A 19,379-nucleotide genomic window follows, 5' to 3' on the forward strand; every position below is an offset into this window, starting at 1 on the left:
CCTCGGAACTTACCCAGACCCAAGACTCAAATTAAACAAAATGGTCAAGGGCACTGACAATTCTTTAGCCGCTACACGTACGACATGAGCTGGTATACCATCGAATCCCACAGACGTATTGACATTGAGGTTTTGTAATAGACTATTCACCTCCACTTCATTCACCATAATTCCCATATAAGCTATTGGTTCATTCAGTCCTGCAATGTCACCACCTGGATGATATACTCTTGCAAAGTGCTCGCTTAGTAATTCCACTATATCAACTGATTCGGTTACCTCCCTACCATCGGCATTCTTTAAAATCATTCTGCAGTATACATTTTTTCTTTTACTTGCAACATATCGAAAAAAAACTGTTTAAGATTCTCTTTAGCCTGCATGGCTAATGTTCTTTCATAATCCGCTTTTGCTTTTCTTACCACACTTGTTACCCTTCTGGCCTGCTCTTTATACCGTTCATGTGCCTGCCGGTCACCTTTCTCCTTAAATTCCCTCCACAGTTGTTTCTTTTTTTGCAGCTCAAGCTTAATGGTGTTATTCATCCATTTAACCCCTACTTGATTTATTATTCGGACTCTAGGTATACAATCAGCCATTGCCTCCTGCAAACACTTTTTAACCGCCTCCCATGCACTATCAACATCCAGTCCTTGCAGTTTTACATGCCATGGCACTGAACCAATCAAACTCCTGAGCTTGTCATACTTACCAGCCTGATAATTCCCCATGTACCCTGTCTTAATTGTAAATTCCACACCTTTAGCCACTTCCCAAGTCAAGACCCTGTGATCACTCTCACCAGTTGGTGGCAACCTGGTCATATTCGTTACAGCCAAATTCTCAGATGCAATTACTAGATCAAGCACTCTCTGACCCCTAGTATTTTCCATTACATGCTGTCGCAGATAGTTATCCCTTTATAACCGCATCCCATTCTGATTTGTTGTCCTTCGTACTCGCTCGGGCATATTACACACATTCATACACTCAACTGTCTCCCTAAAGTTTGCATATCTACTCCTCCCCCCTTAATAACTCTAGTTTCCCTGATTCTGCACATCCACTTCATTCAACAACACCTTTTCAAGTCTCTATACCAAATCTATTCAAATGCAAACCATCCATCTTATATAAATCCTTTCGCCCCATCGAACTCACTCCACACATCCACAAATTCCACACACTCCTCCTGCATAATCCGTGCATGAAGTCATTAGCAATTATGGCCCTCCTTCTATACTCTTCACTGCCATTCCACAGCAACAGACTCACCATCCTAATTCTCTCACTCTTCTCTTTTGCTTCAAATCCTCTCTCATAGCCATTTTCTCCTTCCAAATCATTCGTTCCTGCTACTACTATCAATTCTTTCACCCTCTGCTTTTGCATTCTAATTGACTCACTTACATCCTTAACGTTCACACCAGGTTGGTACGATTTTGTCAAACTCTCCTCTATCACACCTCTTACTAAAGAATCTCCATACTACACTCGCTCTTTCATTTAGTTTACACTCACGATCGTACTATTATTTTTCTTATCATACTTTTGCCATTTATTAGTTAGTACACTCGATAAACATTTTTGCCAATGCTCCAGCAGCCGGCAAAAATGTTTATCACCCTATGTATCGCTCCGCACAACTGTGCGATCTCACTCATTGCATCTGTCTCATCATTTTTATTATCTGTTAATTCATTCATTCGTTCTGTATTTTTACCTTCATTCTCACTTTCAGTGCTGCTCTCACAGCTATCTGGTACTACCTCACAAATATCACTATTCATATCTTTCATATCACTATTTTCTACATTCTGACTTTCAACAACGATATCACTCCCACGACCTGAAACACACTTTAAATCCTCGCATTCCTTATACTTTCTGCACACATTCACTCCACTATCATTGTCTAACCAGACTCCAACCACTCTCCTCAAAGCATACATTTCACAAATGGTACACTGAATAAACTCCTTTACATTAAAATTTTTGGACAAAGATGACGATCTGGAACGCCATTGTATTCCTTCTTATCGGTGCTGTGTGCACGCTATTAATCTTATCTATCAGATTACTAATTGAAATAACTCAGAAAACACACAGATACGCTAAGATACAGAAAGTAAACAATGCTATGCAAGATTCAAGCAAATTTACCAATTATTACTTAAAATAATACTTATCTTTTCAGGAGCTCTCTACAAACACTACACACCATGTAGCCCTCTAGTGGCCAAATCGACTTATTGAATTGAATTGAACCGAATTGAATTATATTTAAGGTGTGTGTGTGTGTGTGAGTGAGAAAAAGGGTCATTATTTTGTATAGTTGTTTCCTGGATCTCCTTCTGCACACACACACACACACACAGCCAAGTAGCGTTAAATGCATGATAAAAGATTTTATTATGCAATTACAATGCAAAAGTTTGATCCATTTCAGTTGGTCGGGAGGTTTAAGATATAAATTTACATATGGTTTTGTAGTAATTTAGCCTTCAAAAAAAAATTTTTAGATCCCTATTTTTCCTTCCTTTTAACAAGAACATCATGAATAGTGTCCTTGTTAATAGGTATGCCGTTATTAAACATAACTTCACACAGGTTTCGCATATTAAGAGGCATATTAATATATAATTCTTAAACCATATTAGCAACTCTGAGGCTCAAAGATTTGCTCTGTGCATATTATTAGTATAGTCATTTTAACACTGAGAAAATGATTTCTGAATGAGAACAATTCAATTTCAAAATAACTGTATAAGATCTTCAAATATTATTTACAGTCTTTTGAACCTCTTGCATATTTTACTAACCTTTGCTTAATTAATTTTTGTATTTGATAAATTATATATATATATATATATATATAATGCTTTTTTTTAAAAACTTTATAGACTCTTCAAGAGGTAATATTTGCTCAGCAAACAATTATTAGCCAAACTAGTCAAGCTCTCAATCTCTGCCTAGCCACAACTGAATTTTCAAGTTCTATGGAACAAGTTGAAGGGGAAAGACTTCTTCTTATTGCAAGTGAGTCTACATATGGTATTTCTTTCATAGTTTTTTCTGATTCATATCCCAAAATTGGCAGAATAGTATATGAAATAATAAATTACTGGAAAAATAAATGAAGTCTAACACTACAAATGTAATACAATGGACCACATCCCAAAGAAATGAGATTTAACTGCAGATCTCAAAAATTCTCCCACAAAAAAAATAGTTTAAAAAAAACTCATAAAAAGCAAAAAAATCCAACTGTAAAAAACATCAAAAATCCAACAGAATCATAAACGACAGAAATCGAATCAAACAGCCCACAAACATTAATTCTAACCAAAAAAAAAAAAAAAAAAGTTTTTCCCATCCACTGCTTAAACAGCAATATAAACAATGCACCATCACCTACTGTCATCTAAACCAGAAGTACTATTCCTATCAGAACTTCAACTGGCAACCTCAACTGCCCAAACCACACATTAACAGCTCTTTCTGCCATAAGGGCAACACTTGTGCATTCATCAGAGCCGACATACCATGCCAGAGACTACAAATCCTTGAATTCCCAATGTTTTGCTCAAAATTTCTCTGTGAAACCAACCTGTTCTTTTCATATGCTCTCTCTCAATCACACTCCAAATGCCGTCAACCACTCTGGCTTCTTCAACTATCTCTCTAAATCTTGACTTTCTGCATTGAAATACCCTAGTATTGAGGTCATTGTCCACAATTCGCATTGGCTCCCCCTTCTCCAGTTTCACCAATTACCTATCTCAAATCATCAATTTTCCTACCAAAATACCTATCCCTCCAATTTGCCAACACACTTGACCTCTTCCTAACAAGCTCCCCTTCCAGGTATACCATGGTTGACAGTTCTACTCTTGGTAACTCAGACCACAACCTCATACAGGTTCTCTTTTGCCACAGAACAACCTTTATCCTCCAGCTCACAGTCTTGTCACCTTTCGCACTAAAAGAGTGCCAACTGGGAGGACCTCCATGACTTCTATTCCTCCTTCCATTGTCCAACTACTACTTCAATTCTTCTGATCCAAACACCTGCTCAGACTGAATAACAGAAATCATCCTCACAGGAATGAAGACTTTTATCCCTTATTCCATTCCAAATTCTCAGCAACCATTCAAGCTTTGGTTCTCAAAAAAGTGTGCTAATGATGTAAAAGAAAACCTCTGCTTACCATGCAAGACCTGGCAGTTGCAACTTCTGCCAACCCAGTTTTCCACCACTCTCACATCTGGATGGTATTGTAGCCACCTCACCTAAAGACAAGGCCAACTTATTGGCATCACTCTTCTGTTCCAATTTCTGCATTGATGACCTGGGAAAAGTTCCCTCCACTCAACCAAGAACAGCTTCCTTCGTGCTGCCCATACTCTTCTGACAAAAAAAATCCTAAGAATCCTTAATAACCTAGACACAAACAAGTCATTTTGTCCTGATGTTATCCCACCTATTATGTTAAAAATTGTGCCCCAGAACTAACACCTATCCTGTATCGCCTCTTCAATCTGTCATATTTAACAGTCATCTAACCTACACCATGGAAGCAGGTCCACATCCAGCCCATCCCAAAGGAAGGTGATAAAAGTCAACCAATGAACTACCATCCAATTGCTGTCACTTCTGTTCTCTCTAAAATTATGGAGAAGGTCATGAACAACCAACTCTTCGACCATCTACAGTCATACCGACTAATCAGTGACCAGCAATATGGATTCTGCCTCTTGCGATCTATAGCTGATCTTGCTTTCACCACCCACATCTTTGCTTCTTTGCTAAGCCATGGAGAAATTTGGGGAAACTCATGTTATTGCCCTCAGCATTTCAAAGGCATTTGATCGAGTTTGGCACAGGGGCCTACTTAACAAACTGTCATCCTATGGCCTGCCTTTCTCACTGCAACTGGATCGGTAACTTTCTCGCTGGTCTCTCACTAAGTGTCATGGTTGACAGTTTACTCTCCTCAGATTTTCCCACCAATGCAGGAGTACCCCAAGTTATGTTTTTTCACCCACTCTCTTCCTCTTGTATATAAATGACCTGCTCTCACAGACTTCCAATTCATAGTTTTGCCAATGATAGTACACTCCATTCCTCCTTTTCTTTTGACAAATCTTGTAGTTCTCAAGTATTAGAATCCTCAAGGTCGACCAGGAACCTGAATGCAAATTTCCTAGTTATATCAGAGTGGGGCAAGGACAACCTTGTAAACTTCAATGCCACCAAATCTCAGTCCTATCTGATCTTTTGCAAGAAAGAGCTCGGATTCCTCTCCTTTCCCTTTAATAATATTGAGGTATCCAAGCACAATCAGATTTCTCTTCTTGGGCTGACTTGCACCCCCTATCTTTCCTGGCACAACCACATTTCTACTATAGCTTCTGCAGCCACCAGAAAATATTTTTGCACCGAACACTACTTTATGCTAGTTCACAGCTGCTAACTATACAAATCCCAAATCCGCCCAGTCATGGAATATTGCTCCCATATTTGGGGTGATGCACCAAAATCCTCTCTAACATTGCTCGATTCTATCCAGAAGAGGACAATCTAGCTAATTTATGACCCCCTCTCTCACAGCCATGTACTTTCTGCCTTGTGCCTCTTCTACAGATACTTTCATGGACAGTGCTGTGTTGAATTGGCAACTATTATTCCCCCACTCTCCTCCAAAATTATTACAACAAGAGCCACTGTTAACCAATAACCTTTTTACAGCTCATCTTGAAACTCACTGATTCAACTTCATTTCCTCCTCTTTCATTCTATCTACTTCTGTCCTTTGGAACTGTCTCCCCCCCCCTCCAACTCTGCCCTCCCCAAAGATTATAACTCTTGGCTGTTGAAGAAAATGTGAAAAGATTCCTCCTTTTATTCCTTTTGTCCACACACAGCACTAGCTATAGGTCTTGTGGCCTTTTGTGTGTGGATATCAGGTATAAAATATAAAAAAATAATTTTAGGCTGACGACTCATACAACAGGTTTTTCGAGATCATTCTTATTTGTATTTTATGTGGCTACATAGAATGCAGAATCTGGGATAGTGCAAATGCAGAAGATACATCTTATTATTGAGGTGAACAGTATACATATGTATACTGTTGCTTTTGAATTGCTGCAATTCTGTGCTGCAGTGCAGAAGTCTATAATCAGTATAGCAAACTTGTAGGCACCACAAGAACACAATGAATTTATTTTAGCACTGCGTTATATCTATGAGGCTTTGGCTGTGACTTTTAGTTTGTTATAGTAGTGTTTGCTGTAGTGATAGGCAATTGTATAATTAAAAATATTTTTAATGGTGATTAGTTAATTAAATATAATTATTTTTAGAGATGTTCTGAACGATATTATTCCATTATTAACATCTCTTCACCAAAAGAAATGGTGCAGTAAAGTGAAGTTTAAAGCCTCTATTTTTCATTCAGCATTTCTGACTGGGAGGTTTCTCATGTTCTTCAAAGCAATTGTAATAAAGCTATTCAAATGTTATCTGGATCCATCATTAGGACTCAGAAACAAAACTTCAGGATGTACGATATCACCATCCTATCTCGAAGGCTAGAAAGTTCAAAAAAAGTTAACCTTCTTGTGGAAAGTGTATGCTGTCTTTTGAGACATCGAAGGTGTCATTCATCCATCTCATTTTTATCATAGAAAATTTGACTTTCATAATTTTTGATTCTATCAAAAATTATGAAATTTCATATGACTAAAACTGTATATAATAATTTTTTTTTCACATGATTGTAATTTATTATAACATAAATGTTAAAAAATTACCTTTTATAATTATTCATGTTTGCATGAAATGGTATTAGTACTTCTCCCAAACTTGATTTTTGGGAAACACTGCACTATACCCCCCCCCTCCCTCCCAAAAAAATGCAAGAGATTTATGTATGCACAGAAATATCTTGCTATACTATTAAAAGGGAATACTAAGTATAGTAAGGTCTTTGGGAGTCGGTGCCTTCAAGATCTTATCCTCTGTAAATTTTAGTTTCATCTTATTATTGTTGGCAGTTAGTTTACTGACTTTGCTGGTTTTTTAATACCAGCAAAGTCAGTAAACATTTGAAACATTTGAAAAAATATATCAAACAATGCCAAAAAAGATGGTGTGTTGACTCATTATCCCTAAAGATGTCCACTGTGTCATCTGTATATAATAATACTTTATTTTCCTTCATGATTGAGGGGATTGTTATGCCTTGCATAGCACACAAACTGTTGGCATCCTTTATCCAAAACAAATTCTAGAACCAACGCAAAAAAAAGTGACTTAGAGGGTATCGTTCTTTGGCTCTTTTTTTGTAGTCAGTAGAAGCCAGTTGCCCAAGATGTAAGTTTTATTAGCATAGGCTCCCTTTTTTTAAATACCTCCATCTGTCTGAGGATTTGGAATAACAAGGTGTATAAGACCATTCAAATGCTGGTGCTGGACTGAATTGGGAGATCTTGAAACAGAGTTCCAGGATCTCCTGAAGGTTTTTAAGGGGACTAATGTAATGTTCAGACTTGCATTTCTGGCAAGGTTTGGGCTGGAGATATGTCTAACTGTACAAAAGTTGAACATTTAACTTTTGGGAAGTTATTGCCTAGTGTGATACTCAACTCCTTAAGTGGCATGTTGGTCATGATGAGGGCAATGCCTGTGCATCTCGAGATAGTTCACTGTTACTCAAGTTACATGTGTAGAGGCTTAAGTGCTGTGAGGACATCATGTTGGAGGCTTAATGGATTTTTTACAACACTCAAAAAGAATTAAAATAGAATTTAATACTTACTATATTTCGTCCTAGTCACTAGGACATCTACGAGGATTACAAAAACAATTAATGTAACATATACACAAATAACAAACAATACTAAGCCCAACCACGTGGGTGACATTGAAGTCCTATCTAGGTAGAGACCCCTCTAAGGGCAGTAGTAGGTGGCCTGGAATGTAAGGTGGGAACTCTGGTGATGAGTGTTTCCCAAATCTTCAGAAGCTTAATGCAACCATATTTATTGAGATTTGGTTGGTTTTTGAGAGATGCTGCTGCTTCTAAGAAAAGTCTCTCTTTCTTGAATTTCCTGTGGTGGAGCATGGTGGTTTTCTTCCATGATAGCCATGTTTTGGACACCACCCAAAACATGGCTGACCATGTTTTGGGTGGTGTCCAAAACATGGTCAGCCAATCCTGAATGGCCATAGTTGTGTTTGAAGATGTAAGACCTGTGTTCCTCTAAACTCCAGGCAGAGAGAGAGGAGGGAGCTGATCTTTCGTAGAACGGATAAGGGTAGCAAGTTTGCTGTGGGGCTTATATGCTGTGTGTAGGTTGTACTGTTTTAGTATCTTGGCTATTTTTTCGGATGTGCCACGGATGTAGCGTATGGTGATGGCATTTTTAAAATCTTGTTGACGAGAAGGACAGGGAATGGGGGAGGAGTTGATTATTTTTTTGATACTGTGATCGCTGTAGCCATTGGAGAGGAAAGTACTGTGTATGTGGTTAAGCTCAGTAGTGAGGGCGGTTCACTACTGAGATTGTGGGCTCTCTTGGTAAGAGTTTTAATAATGCCATATTGTTGAGACGGGTGGTGGTGGGAGAGTTTGTGAATGTATCTGCCTGTGTGTGTGGGTTTTCTGTATATGGTGAAGGTAAGTGTATCATTAGGCAGGCGTGTGACTAAGGTGTCTAGGAAGGGTAAACAATTGTTCTTTTCCTTTAACATAGTGAACTGGATTCTTGGATGTAGACTATTGAGATGACTGAGGAAGGAGTCTAACGTGTCTGGGCCATGAGGCCAAATAGAGAACACATCATCTACATATCTTAGCCAGATAGAAGGTTTGAGTGGGGCTGAGTCTATGGCTCGTTTTTCGAAATCTTACATATAGAAATTGGCAGGGGGGTGAGAGGGGGGAACCCATGGCAGTTCCCTCCATCTGCTTGTAGATTTTGTTGTTCCAAGAGAAATACCCAGAGTTAATGGCAAAGGAAAAGAGATCTAAGATGTCAGAGGGAAAAACATTTTCTAAGAGAGATAAAGTGTCAATTAAGGGAATATTGGTAAACAAAGAGGAGATATCAAAGCTTACCAATATGTCTGTCTTATTCAAGGTTAAATTTTCTGTGAGGGCTTTAAAGTGGGTCAAGTTTTTTATATAGGAAGGTGACCTTCCGGTGAGGGGGATCAGAGAGTCGGCCAGCTGTTTAGATAGTCTATAGCAAGGTGCATTGGTGGCATCTACTATAGGCCTGAGTGGGGAATTGGGTTTGTGGATTTTTGGTAAACCGTATATTCGGGGGGGACGGGAGCGGAAAGGTTTAAGTTTTTTCGTGACTTCAGGGGGACCAGGAAGATACTTTTTTTTGAGTAAGATTTTTAGTTTCTTAACTTGTGTTTTTGTGGGGTCGTGTTCTAGCTGGATGTAGGTAGCACGATCGCAGAGGATAATGTTCATTTTACGATTGTATTCACTGGTATTAAGAACGACTGTGGCATTACCCTTATCCGCTCTGGTGATGACGATACTTTTTTCTTTACGTAGTTTCTCCTGAAACTACGTAAAGGCCACCCTGTATAGTAAATAATAATTAACATAAAATAATTTCTTCAAGATTATTGAAAATGATAATTGAAAATATTGTGAATTTCTGATATAAGCCAAAATAAAATTATCATTTTATTTTGGCTTATATCGGAAATTTACTAGATTTTAAAAAATAAAATTCTAACAAAAAAATTAGAAGATCCAGCTATTGCTGTAATTTTTTTCTCAATAAATGCACAATTACTGCTAATTAAAACTCATAAGCAGGTAAAGAATCTGTGATCAATTCATGATTAAAAAATTGTATAGGAGAGATGGGAAAATCTGTTAAGTCATTGTACTAAAGTTTATGGAAATTAGATCACCAAGATAATTTGTATTTTTTTTTATTATATTACTCTTATATTCATATTTCAAGTTTTACATTCACATATGTACAGATATTTTTTAAAATAATCAATTATTTTGCAGCCCAGAAAAGACAAGCAGCTCTTAATGAAATACAGAGACTGAAAACAGATGGAGCTCTGGGTGGTGATACTAATAGCGGAGAAGGTACTATTACAATTGATGATATTCGACTTCCACTAAAACGAGAATTTATGGCTGCAAGGCTAGAAGAAAAAATGGGTATGTTCTAGCCATTATCCAAAGTTTTGTGCTGTAGAGAATATTAATTCATTCACTTGTTACACCCTAGTATATTTGAAGTACTCATGTGAGTACTCATTACTCTAAGTATACACTCTAGTTGACTGACAAGAGAAGTACATTTTTAACCACTGTTTATGTTTTGATGAGGGAAAAATTACTCTCCAAAAAAATTAAAAATTAAACCAAATATATAATGGGTACTCTCCAAAACAATTAAAAAAAATAGTGATGCAGAACATTTGATTCATAAATAACTGTCAGAACTACTAGCATTCACTGTCAAGTTTTTCAAATAAAGAGTTTTCTGGTTGGCCGGTTCACCTTGAATTCTGATTACTCAAATTTCGAAGACTTGGCACTCAGGGTAGCCCCCTGAGTTTCAAAACATTTCCAAAAAACGTGACATTAAAAAGGCTTATCATTTTATATATATATATATAGGGTAGATTAATCTCCTATCAATAGTTTTCCTCCAAATTAGTCTGTTACTTGGCAGCACTCCAACATTGTCATATCTAACATTTTGTACTTCTAATGCACTTCTGGTTGAATCAATCTGCCTAGACCTTGGTCTTCCTCTGGGTTTCTTTCCTGCTGTCTTGGCATCAAACGCCTACTTTGCTAACCTCACCCATTCTTTTAGTGGCTATACCATGTTAGCTAGCTCTGCTCACACATTTCTCGAATGCTAACAGTGTCAGGGTCCTTTCTGATATGGTTCGCCCACCGTTTGTAGGTCTCTGATTGGCATCCTGCCAAGAATAGTCAATTCATGCTGAAGGGGAGAAAGAAATGAAGGATGTATGAATTGGTCGCCAACACGCGAAATCACATGCTTTATAGGTAAAATTTTCCTTCTGTTATACAAGCAACATAGTTAATTACAATAATCATAAAAGAGAAGTTAATTTTCCGGTCTGTAATAGTAAACAACTCATCCCACAATACGAACTGATTACCTTATTATCGGAATGGATTCTCCTTTTTCTGATATGCACAGAAGTGTCGAAGGATCTCTAATCGGTGGGCGAACTATATCTTCATTTTTAATATGAATTCTGCCACTGATGCCATATGTTCAGGCCATTAATTTTTCTAAAAATTCTGAAATCCATAATTTAAAACTGGTTTGAACACTATCTTGTATATTATTAGTTTAGTGTTTTAGCTAATTTGTCTCTTATTCCATGTAAATTTATTCATCTGGCTCCCCCACCATAGGCAAAAGAATAGCAAAATTTCTATTTCCAGATTTAACTTGCTATCTTCATTAAAATCTATGGCCTAAATAGTTAAAATATTTTACTTATTCTATAGGTTCTCCATTGAGAATGCAGCTTAAAGTTTCTGTGTTTCTTGCCGGTTTTCATAGTTTTGATCTTTTTATTGTTGATTTTCACGTCAAATTTGTTATAGCTGTTATACAATTTAGTTAACGAACCCTTTGGATTGGATGTGTTTAGGAGTACAACATTATCTGCATAAAGCAAAGAGCCAAGTTTGCTATCTCTGATTCTGATATCGGGTTTAATGTGCTTTCAGGTTTAATGGGCTTTCTTTAATTATGCAATCCATACAGATGATGAATAAGAGTGGAGATAATGTGCATCCTTGTCTTACCCCTGATTTTGCATCAAATCATCGTCCTGTATTTCCTTTAATTCTTTTTAACTTAAACAGACTATGTATTGCTCTGTATATTGTTCCATTTACTATTGTGTTATGAAACGCATTTCTCTAGATACTTTGTTGTATGTCTTTTCCAGATCTACAAGTAGAAGTGCTTGTTTTATTCCATTGATTTCTCAACTATTTGTTGTCAAGTGTGAAAATATGATCCTAACAAACTCTGTTTGGCTTGAACCCAGCTTGTTTTTCTTCAGGTTTCTTTTCCACAATTTTTCTTAACCACTTTTCAAGTATGTCTGCATAACTCTTACCTGGAACAGAGTAATTCCTCTGTAATTCTCACATTCAACTTTATTCACTTTTTTATAGATGAGAACTATGGTAGCTATACTCTGATCATCTTGAATTCAACCCTCTGAGATACTGAATTTTTCAGTGTAGGCACTGCAAAATTTTGATACTTATTTGAGATTTCTGATTGAATATCATCTACTCCAGCTATCTTTCCACACTTCAAGGTTTTGATTGCTTTTTCTACTTCAAGTGTCAGGTAACCAAAAAAGTTTGTGTGGTTTTTCATAATAAAAATTAAATAACTGCAGAAATTTTCATAAAATGTTTTATTCATTAAAATATGCACCTTCACAATTCTACAACTCTTTCCCAAGTTTATAAATTCTGCTTTTATGAAACATTTTATCTTTAGAAGTAATAAATCTAGCAACCTCTCCTTCAATCTCTGTTTTATTGTGGAACCGTATTTCGCATGTGATTGTCTAGCATCAAAAAAGAGTGATAAGTGCTTGGAGAAATGTCAGAATATGGAGGATGAGAGAGTATATCATTTCCTAAAGTACAAATCTTCGCACGGGTAAGCTTTGCAGTATGAGCACTTTCTTCTGATTAGCTAGTCCTGGCTGTTTCTGAAGTAACACATCCTGCACACATTCAAGTTGTGTCAAGTAGATCTCGGCTGTAATTGCTTAGCCTGCAGCGAGAAACTTGTAGTGGACGATATCAGCTTCAGTCCACCACATGCAAAGTATAGTCTTCTGGGGCAAAGCTGTGCCCTTGAAATGTGTAGTACTGGATTTTTTGGTGACAACTAATGATAAGTTCATTTTTGTTAAAGTATAAGATCCATTTTTCATCACAAGTGAGTAAGTAATCCAAAAACGGCTCATTTTTATGGCATGGAAGAAGTGAAGAACGAATTGATAGCCTTCGAAGTTTATTTTCATCTGATGATGCATGTGGGACCCATTTGCTTAGCATCCATGATTTTCCCAGTTGATGCAAGTGTAAACAAATTGTTTCACCACTCACGTTAAACATTTGTGAAAGTTATAGGTATTATTTCCTGGAAAATTCCCATGTTACTAATCTAAAATAAACTATTATTTTAATGACTAATATAGCCTACTTCCGAAGACGACCCCTGACTTTTTCCGTTAAATCCCTCCTCTTTCCCTCCCCAAAAAAATAAAAACATAATAATTTCTATCTTCAGATCCTTCTCTCACCCCTCCCCACCTCCCAAATGCTCTCTGCCCTCCCTTAATAATATTATACATATAAAAAAAACTTGGGGTTTTTTCAAATAATTATCCCACATTACTTTACTCCCACTCCCCCAAACCTCCCCACTTCCTTTAACGGTCTAACAGCAGTTAGACCATTAAAGGAAGTGGGGAGGCACATTGCTGGAATAAGGAGACAGAAAACAACATCCAAAAAGGTATGCCCAAATTTTCCTCCTATATTATTCTTCATATATTAATTTTATAACACTTCAGTAATGCCCTAAGTTTTGGGTAAAAAGCCAATGACATTGTAAAAAAAAGGGGTACTCCTAAATGAAAGTAGGCTGTATTAGCCATTAAAATAATATTTGTGAAAGCTCCTGACAATGTAAAATTATTTTCAACAGCAGCATATAATTCTTCATTATCAATAATGGAGGGTCTTCTTCATGAACATTGTACATCTTCAAGCGATTCATCACCAGAAACAAATTTTTTTAACCATTTCTGTGCAGTTCGTTCTGCTACCACATTTTTTCCAAATGCTACACATATCTTATGTTACACTTTTGAAGCCTTCAAACCGAGTTTAAATTCATAAAGCAAACAAGGCTTTACGAATTACACCAGGTTCAACTGATATTTTAAAAAGGTGTTCAGATTTATAGAAAAGGAGTACGCTAAGTTGGAGCGCACTGATTGATTGACGCCTATCTGTGCCTTATGACGCACATAAAAATTTACGTTCTGCAAATCACTACAAAATAAAACAAGTCATTGCAGCTAACTCTGCTGAAAACCATGTGAAACTTTTTTGGCTACCTGATATTGATATGTACTCCTGTTTGCATTCCTCTTGAAAATTTTCTACTATTGTTCTGTCACTGCTTGTTTCACTTACATCTTTCAAAGTAACTTCTAGATAGCCTTATCTAGGCTATCCTTGTCTTCAGTCTTCGTCACCTTTATCATTGATTCCTTTCACAGTACTCTTTCCTAAATTTATAAGCTTTTCTTCAATAGGCTCCAGAACGTTTTGCCACCTTCCTGATATTCTATATTCTTACTAGTCTTCCTACCATGACTTTTGTTTAGCTACTTTTGCACATAGTTTAACTCTTTTACATTTCTGTCTGTATTCTTTTAGGACATCTCCTTACCTGTTTGCTAGGAACTTTTCATGCTCTCATCTTTTCCAGGACTACTGCTTTAACATCTTGTGTCCACCATGAAGTTCTGAATCAACGTTTTCTTCAGAGTTTGACATAGAGACCAAAGTTTGGGTCTTGTTTTCATACTGTTTGTTTTTCTTTAACAATTTTTGTATAGTTGAGTCTACAGTTTACCTATAAATGCTGCTCAACTTTAATTATTTTTAAAAAGTTCTCACATACTGTTCTTTTCAATGCGATATTCATTGAAACTTAGAACTAAGTGATGGGCACGTCTAATTTGGAATCCTCTATACACTCTTGTATCCTGAACCAGCATGAATATATACCTATCAGCAATGATAGTGAGGCTTTTCTTATTTCTTGTCTTCTCTCCATGTGAACTTGTGCACATCTTTATGTTGAATCATAATAACTAGTATGCATTTCAAGCAGAAATACAGCAGATACTTACCATTATTATTAGCTTTGCTCTTTTCTTCAGATTTTCCCAACACATTCCTGTATGCTTGGTGGGATTCAATTCAAACAATTCCTGAACTATTTTTCTGATTTTATTTTTCAAATTCTAGAAAATCAGTCGACTACGGTTCTTCTGTCCATTTGGTGAATCTAGAATAAAAGTTGAATGACAGTTAAGCTACACTGAGATTTATTGCCATTTAATATACAAGTCAAATTTTTATATATAGTTGACCCTTGAACAATACGGGGGTTTAGAGGTGGTAACCCCCCCCCCCCACCGCATTGTTCAAAAATCCGCATATAACTTTGACTCCCCAAAAACTTAACTACATCCCCCCCCCCCCATCTGTAGGGTATACGTTCCAAGAACACCCTGTGGATAGTACCAAACCCTATATATACTATGGACAGAATATATCCTATATATGTTTTTACCTATACTTGCATACCTTGCAATAAAGTGTAATTTATAAATTGGACACAGTAAGAGATTAACAACAATAACTAATAATAAAATAGAACAATTATAACAACATATTGTAATAAAAGTTATCTGAATTTGAATGGCATCTTAGAAACCTCAGCATATGTTTTCTTATTATTATTTATTATGTTATGAAGTTGAACTTTCACCTTTTTCACTTAAAAGGAAACATTTTACGGCTTCTCTTTGGCACTTTAGCTGCACATAAGCTACTTACCGAACTTAACCAGCCATTCTTCTGTTCGCTATGCCTTCCTTCAGTAAAACAACTTCTGAACATAGGCAAACGTGTCGAAAATCTCGAACAGCACATCAATGCTTTAATATGTGCAGTCAGCTAAGCTAGATCAAATCGAAAACCAGCACAGTGCAAGCTCCACTCCGCCAGTGAAAGAACTTCGCGATCTAATCGCATCAATGGTAAACGACTTGATGGAGGCTGAACACAAAAAACTCAACACCATCATTCTGAACTTCCTGATGGAAAACAGAAAATCACTACAAGAGGACATCAAGAAACTAGCTGAAGAATGCAACATCAATCCCAAGAATATTGTCAGGCGCCATCGTTTCTGACCTATAAATAAAAGGAAGGACGGTACGAACTTTCTGCGCCTAGTAAAAGTGACTTGCGACATGCCGACAAGCACATCAAAAATAATAACAGCGATCAACAACAAGTTCAAAGACTCCTGCCCCCAATCATGTATATGTGCACAACCAGACTTATCATTTGCACAAAGAGAACGAAGATGCCAGCTTTGAAGACAACTCAAAGAAAAACGTCAAAATGGTGACAACAGTTGGACCATCAACTACAGACAAGATAAACTGGTGAAAAAACCAAGTGATGCCACTAGCAGCCACCATGGAGACCAGCAGGCAGGCACCGCATAGGAAATGTGCAAGACCCATGCGGTCCAACAAACGTCCCACAAAACCCTACACATCCCCTTCACTAACATCCATGGCCTAAACTCCAATCCGAATACTGTCCACTACCATCTACAGTCTACCAAACCCCACCTACTCTTCCTGGCAGAAACCCAAATCTCACCTCCCCCCAGCACCCCTTATCTCAACCTCCCTAACTACTCATTCTTCAACAACTTTCGCCCCAAGGGTGGTGTCTGCATATATATTCGCTCAGACATACCTTGCCAGAGAGCACCTAATCTAGAATCACCCAACTTTGACCTTCTTTGGTTGAAAATATCCCTTCCTCACTCAATTCAATTCATCTGTTGCCTCTATCGCTCCCCCAACACAACCAACCACCCTGAGCTCTTTAATTTCCTCTCCCTAAAAGTCGACTTTCTCCAATCCCACTTTCCCAACAGTGAAATCATCCTTCTAGGAGATTTTACTGTTGGGAAGAGTATTAAATCATAACTGCAACTTTAAGTTTGTTTACATTTCTCTCGACTGCAAATGGCACCATGTACATTCTCTAAGTGTTTGGGTGCATAAGTTTTGGTAAATTTTAACTTTTTTTAAAATAGATTTGTGTATATTTTATGGTAGTAAATGATTAAATAGATTAGTATCTACAGACATTTTATACATTCATGCCATATCTAATGTTTTCTTAATTTTTTTTGATATTTCTAAGCTATGCGGTTCGTCTGCAAGTTTTTTCAAATTATTGAAATCTCAAGATTTTTTTTATTTTAAATAAATATATTGGAAATCTCTAAAAGATTTCCAATATATTTATTTAAAATAAAAAAAAAAAACTCATTAAGTGGACCCGCACAGTTCAAACTCAGTCTTCAAGGGTCAACTATATTTTGCTACTACTATCTAGTCTTTATCAAAGCAACAGATAATAGTAAACAAATGAAATGAAATGAATATTAGTCAATAAAATATTTTTCCTACTAATGTAGGTGCTCTTTTAATTCACCCACCTCTTCATCGTTTAAAAAAAAAAATTTTTTTTTTTTGATTGACCTCAAAACTTATCCATAGTTTTGCTGAGGATGTTACTCATCATTCCTCATCTCATATGACAAACCTTGAAGTGCTCAAGCTTCTGACTTCAAGATCTACCATCATTGATCTTCATGCCATGCTTCACTTGGAGAGTGAATAACCTCATTCTCACTACATTCAAAACACATTTGTATTTTTGCAAAGAAGCAAGATCTCATAAGCCAAAATCAAGATCTCACTGACATCCTGTGTGCCTTTTCTAGCACATACATATCACTTATTATGTGATCCTTGGCATCCTTTTTTGTTCAAGACATAACTTTTCATCTTCTTAACAATGGAATGCTGCTTTCACATTTTGGCTAGTTCACCTTAAACTTCTCTAAAAATACTTGATGCTGTTCAGAATTGTCTACCCCTCTCTCTCACAGATGGTCAGTTCCCACGTTGTATCTTTTCTACAGATATTTCCATGAGTGCTGTTCAGCAGAAATGTCATCCATCTTGTCCCTCATTTCTGCTAAAACCAATAACGAGCAGCAGCTTCCCAACACCATTTACAATTGAATTGCTGACTCATTGAAATATCTGCAAGTTTAGTTGCTGGTTTCCTCTGGAAGTCATAACATAAGCCAATCATCTTTAGTTTCTTTCTGCCTTTTATCTCCTTTAACTTCCGGAGTTTTTATTTTCTTTCTACATAAAAGACTGTTCATTTTTTTTTTCATACTAATTGAAAACTCAAGTTGCCATATATTTTTTCCACATAACAATTGCTAACATTAAATGAAAGACTTCATAAATATCTGCTTTCAAGTTCCAAAAATCTTCTCATTTCTCTTAGCAATATATAGGATTCTTTTCACTCCACACGTGCTCTACTATGTGACACACTTCTGGTTTACATTTCAGTCATGAAGTGATAAAAGGAACCACTGTTATGTGTAATAGTTACAGCACTTTACTTGAAAATAGTAAATCTCATACACTTGACTTGAATAGTGAGAGAAAATATGTTTTTCATAACTTATATGCATTTAAAGTAAATTTCAGTTATCAATTTCAATAAATGAATTTTTTTATCGAATCAGTGCATTCATTTTGTTCAGTATTAAACTTATGTATATACATATTGCCTATTACATATGTTGTACATATTATTTAAAAAAATAATAATTGTAGTTTTCTCATAATTTCATTAACAAAATAAACTGGTCCTTATAAACACAAATTAAATTAAACAAATTAATTAAATTAGATTGGTACAATCTAATTAAACACTGTAGTAGATTTTGCATTTTATTTTTCCAATGCCTTGATTCCTTAAGTAGGTGCACATTTGTAATATAGTATTGTCCTAAGCTTATTTTCACATCTCAACATGAATTAGCTCACTGTAATTGAATGCTTGAAAATTGTACATAATCAGATTCTTTTATAATACTGTTATTTAAAAAAATAAAATTATCTTGCAAAGACGTCTTTGACTTGTCTTTACAAGATAAATGGTGCATGAGTGCATCGTGAAAAGTGGCTCCACTTTGTGTGCTACCTGCTTTCTTGTTTTTGTAAATTTTATTATTTATCTTCCCTGTTAAATTATTGCTTAAGGATAATTTATTTAAATCCACCCTTCATTATGTGAACAGTAAATGGAAGAAAACACAAACGTCTTGTGATGAGCTGTATTGTGGCACATTTTAAACCCACCTTAAAGAAAAGCTAGTTTCTGTTTAATTACATGCAATGTATATTGAGAATTAAAGAATGTATTACTTGGTTTTGTCAACATAACATTTTTTTTTTAACATCACCTATAACAATATTGATATAAAATAGACCAATAGCTAGAGCGAGTAACTTTTTTCTTCTGGCTGGTAGATTTAGGTTGTATTTCTGGAGCCATGTTTTGGAGGGGGATGTGTTTTTCATT

General features: G+C 36.3%; 1 protein-coding gene across 4 annotated transcripts in view; it reads left to right on the forward strand.

Moving 5' to 3' along the window:
* The window catches only part of LOC150096530 (uncharacterized), a 295,354-nt gene that overhangs the window by 176,542 nt on the left and 99,433 nt on the right, over window positions 1-19,379 (forward strand). For all 4 annotated transcript variants that reach the window (XM_090408208.1, XM_090408206.1, XM_090408207.1 and 1 more), the window contains 2 exons: window positions 2,904-3,039; window positions 10,056-10,214. In XM_090408208.1, the coding sequence (XP_090264334.1) occupies window positions 2,904-3,039; window positions 10,056-10,214 (295 nt within the window). The remainder of the gene's footprint in view (window positions 1-2,903; window positions 3,040-10,055; window positions 10,215-19,379) is intronic.

Source organism: Typopeltis vanoorti, chromosome 18 (genome assembly GCF_054136105.1).
Source record: "Typopeltis vanoorti isolate ZY-2024b chromosome 18, IOZ_Tvanoo_1.0, whole genome shotgun sequence".
NCBI classification, from domain to species: Eukaryota; Metazoa; Arthropoda; class Arachnida; order Uropygi; family Thelyphonidae; genus Typopeltis; species Typopeltis vanoorti.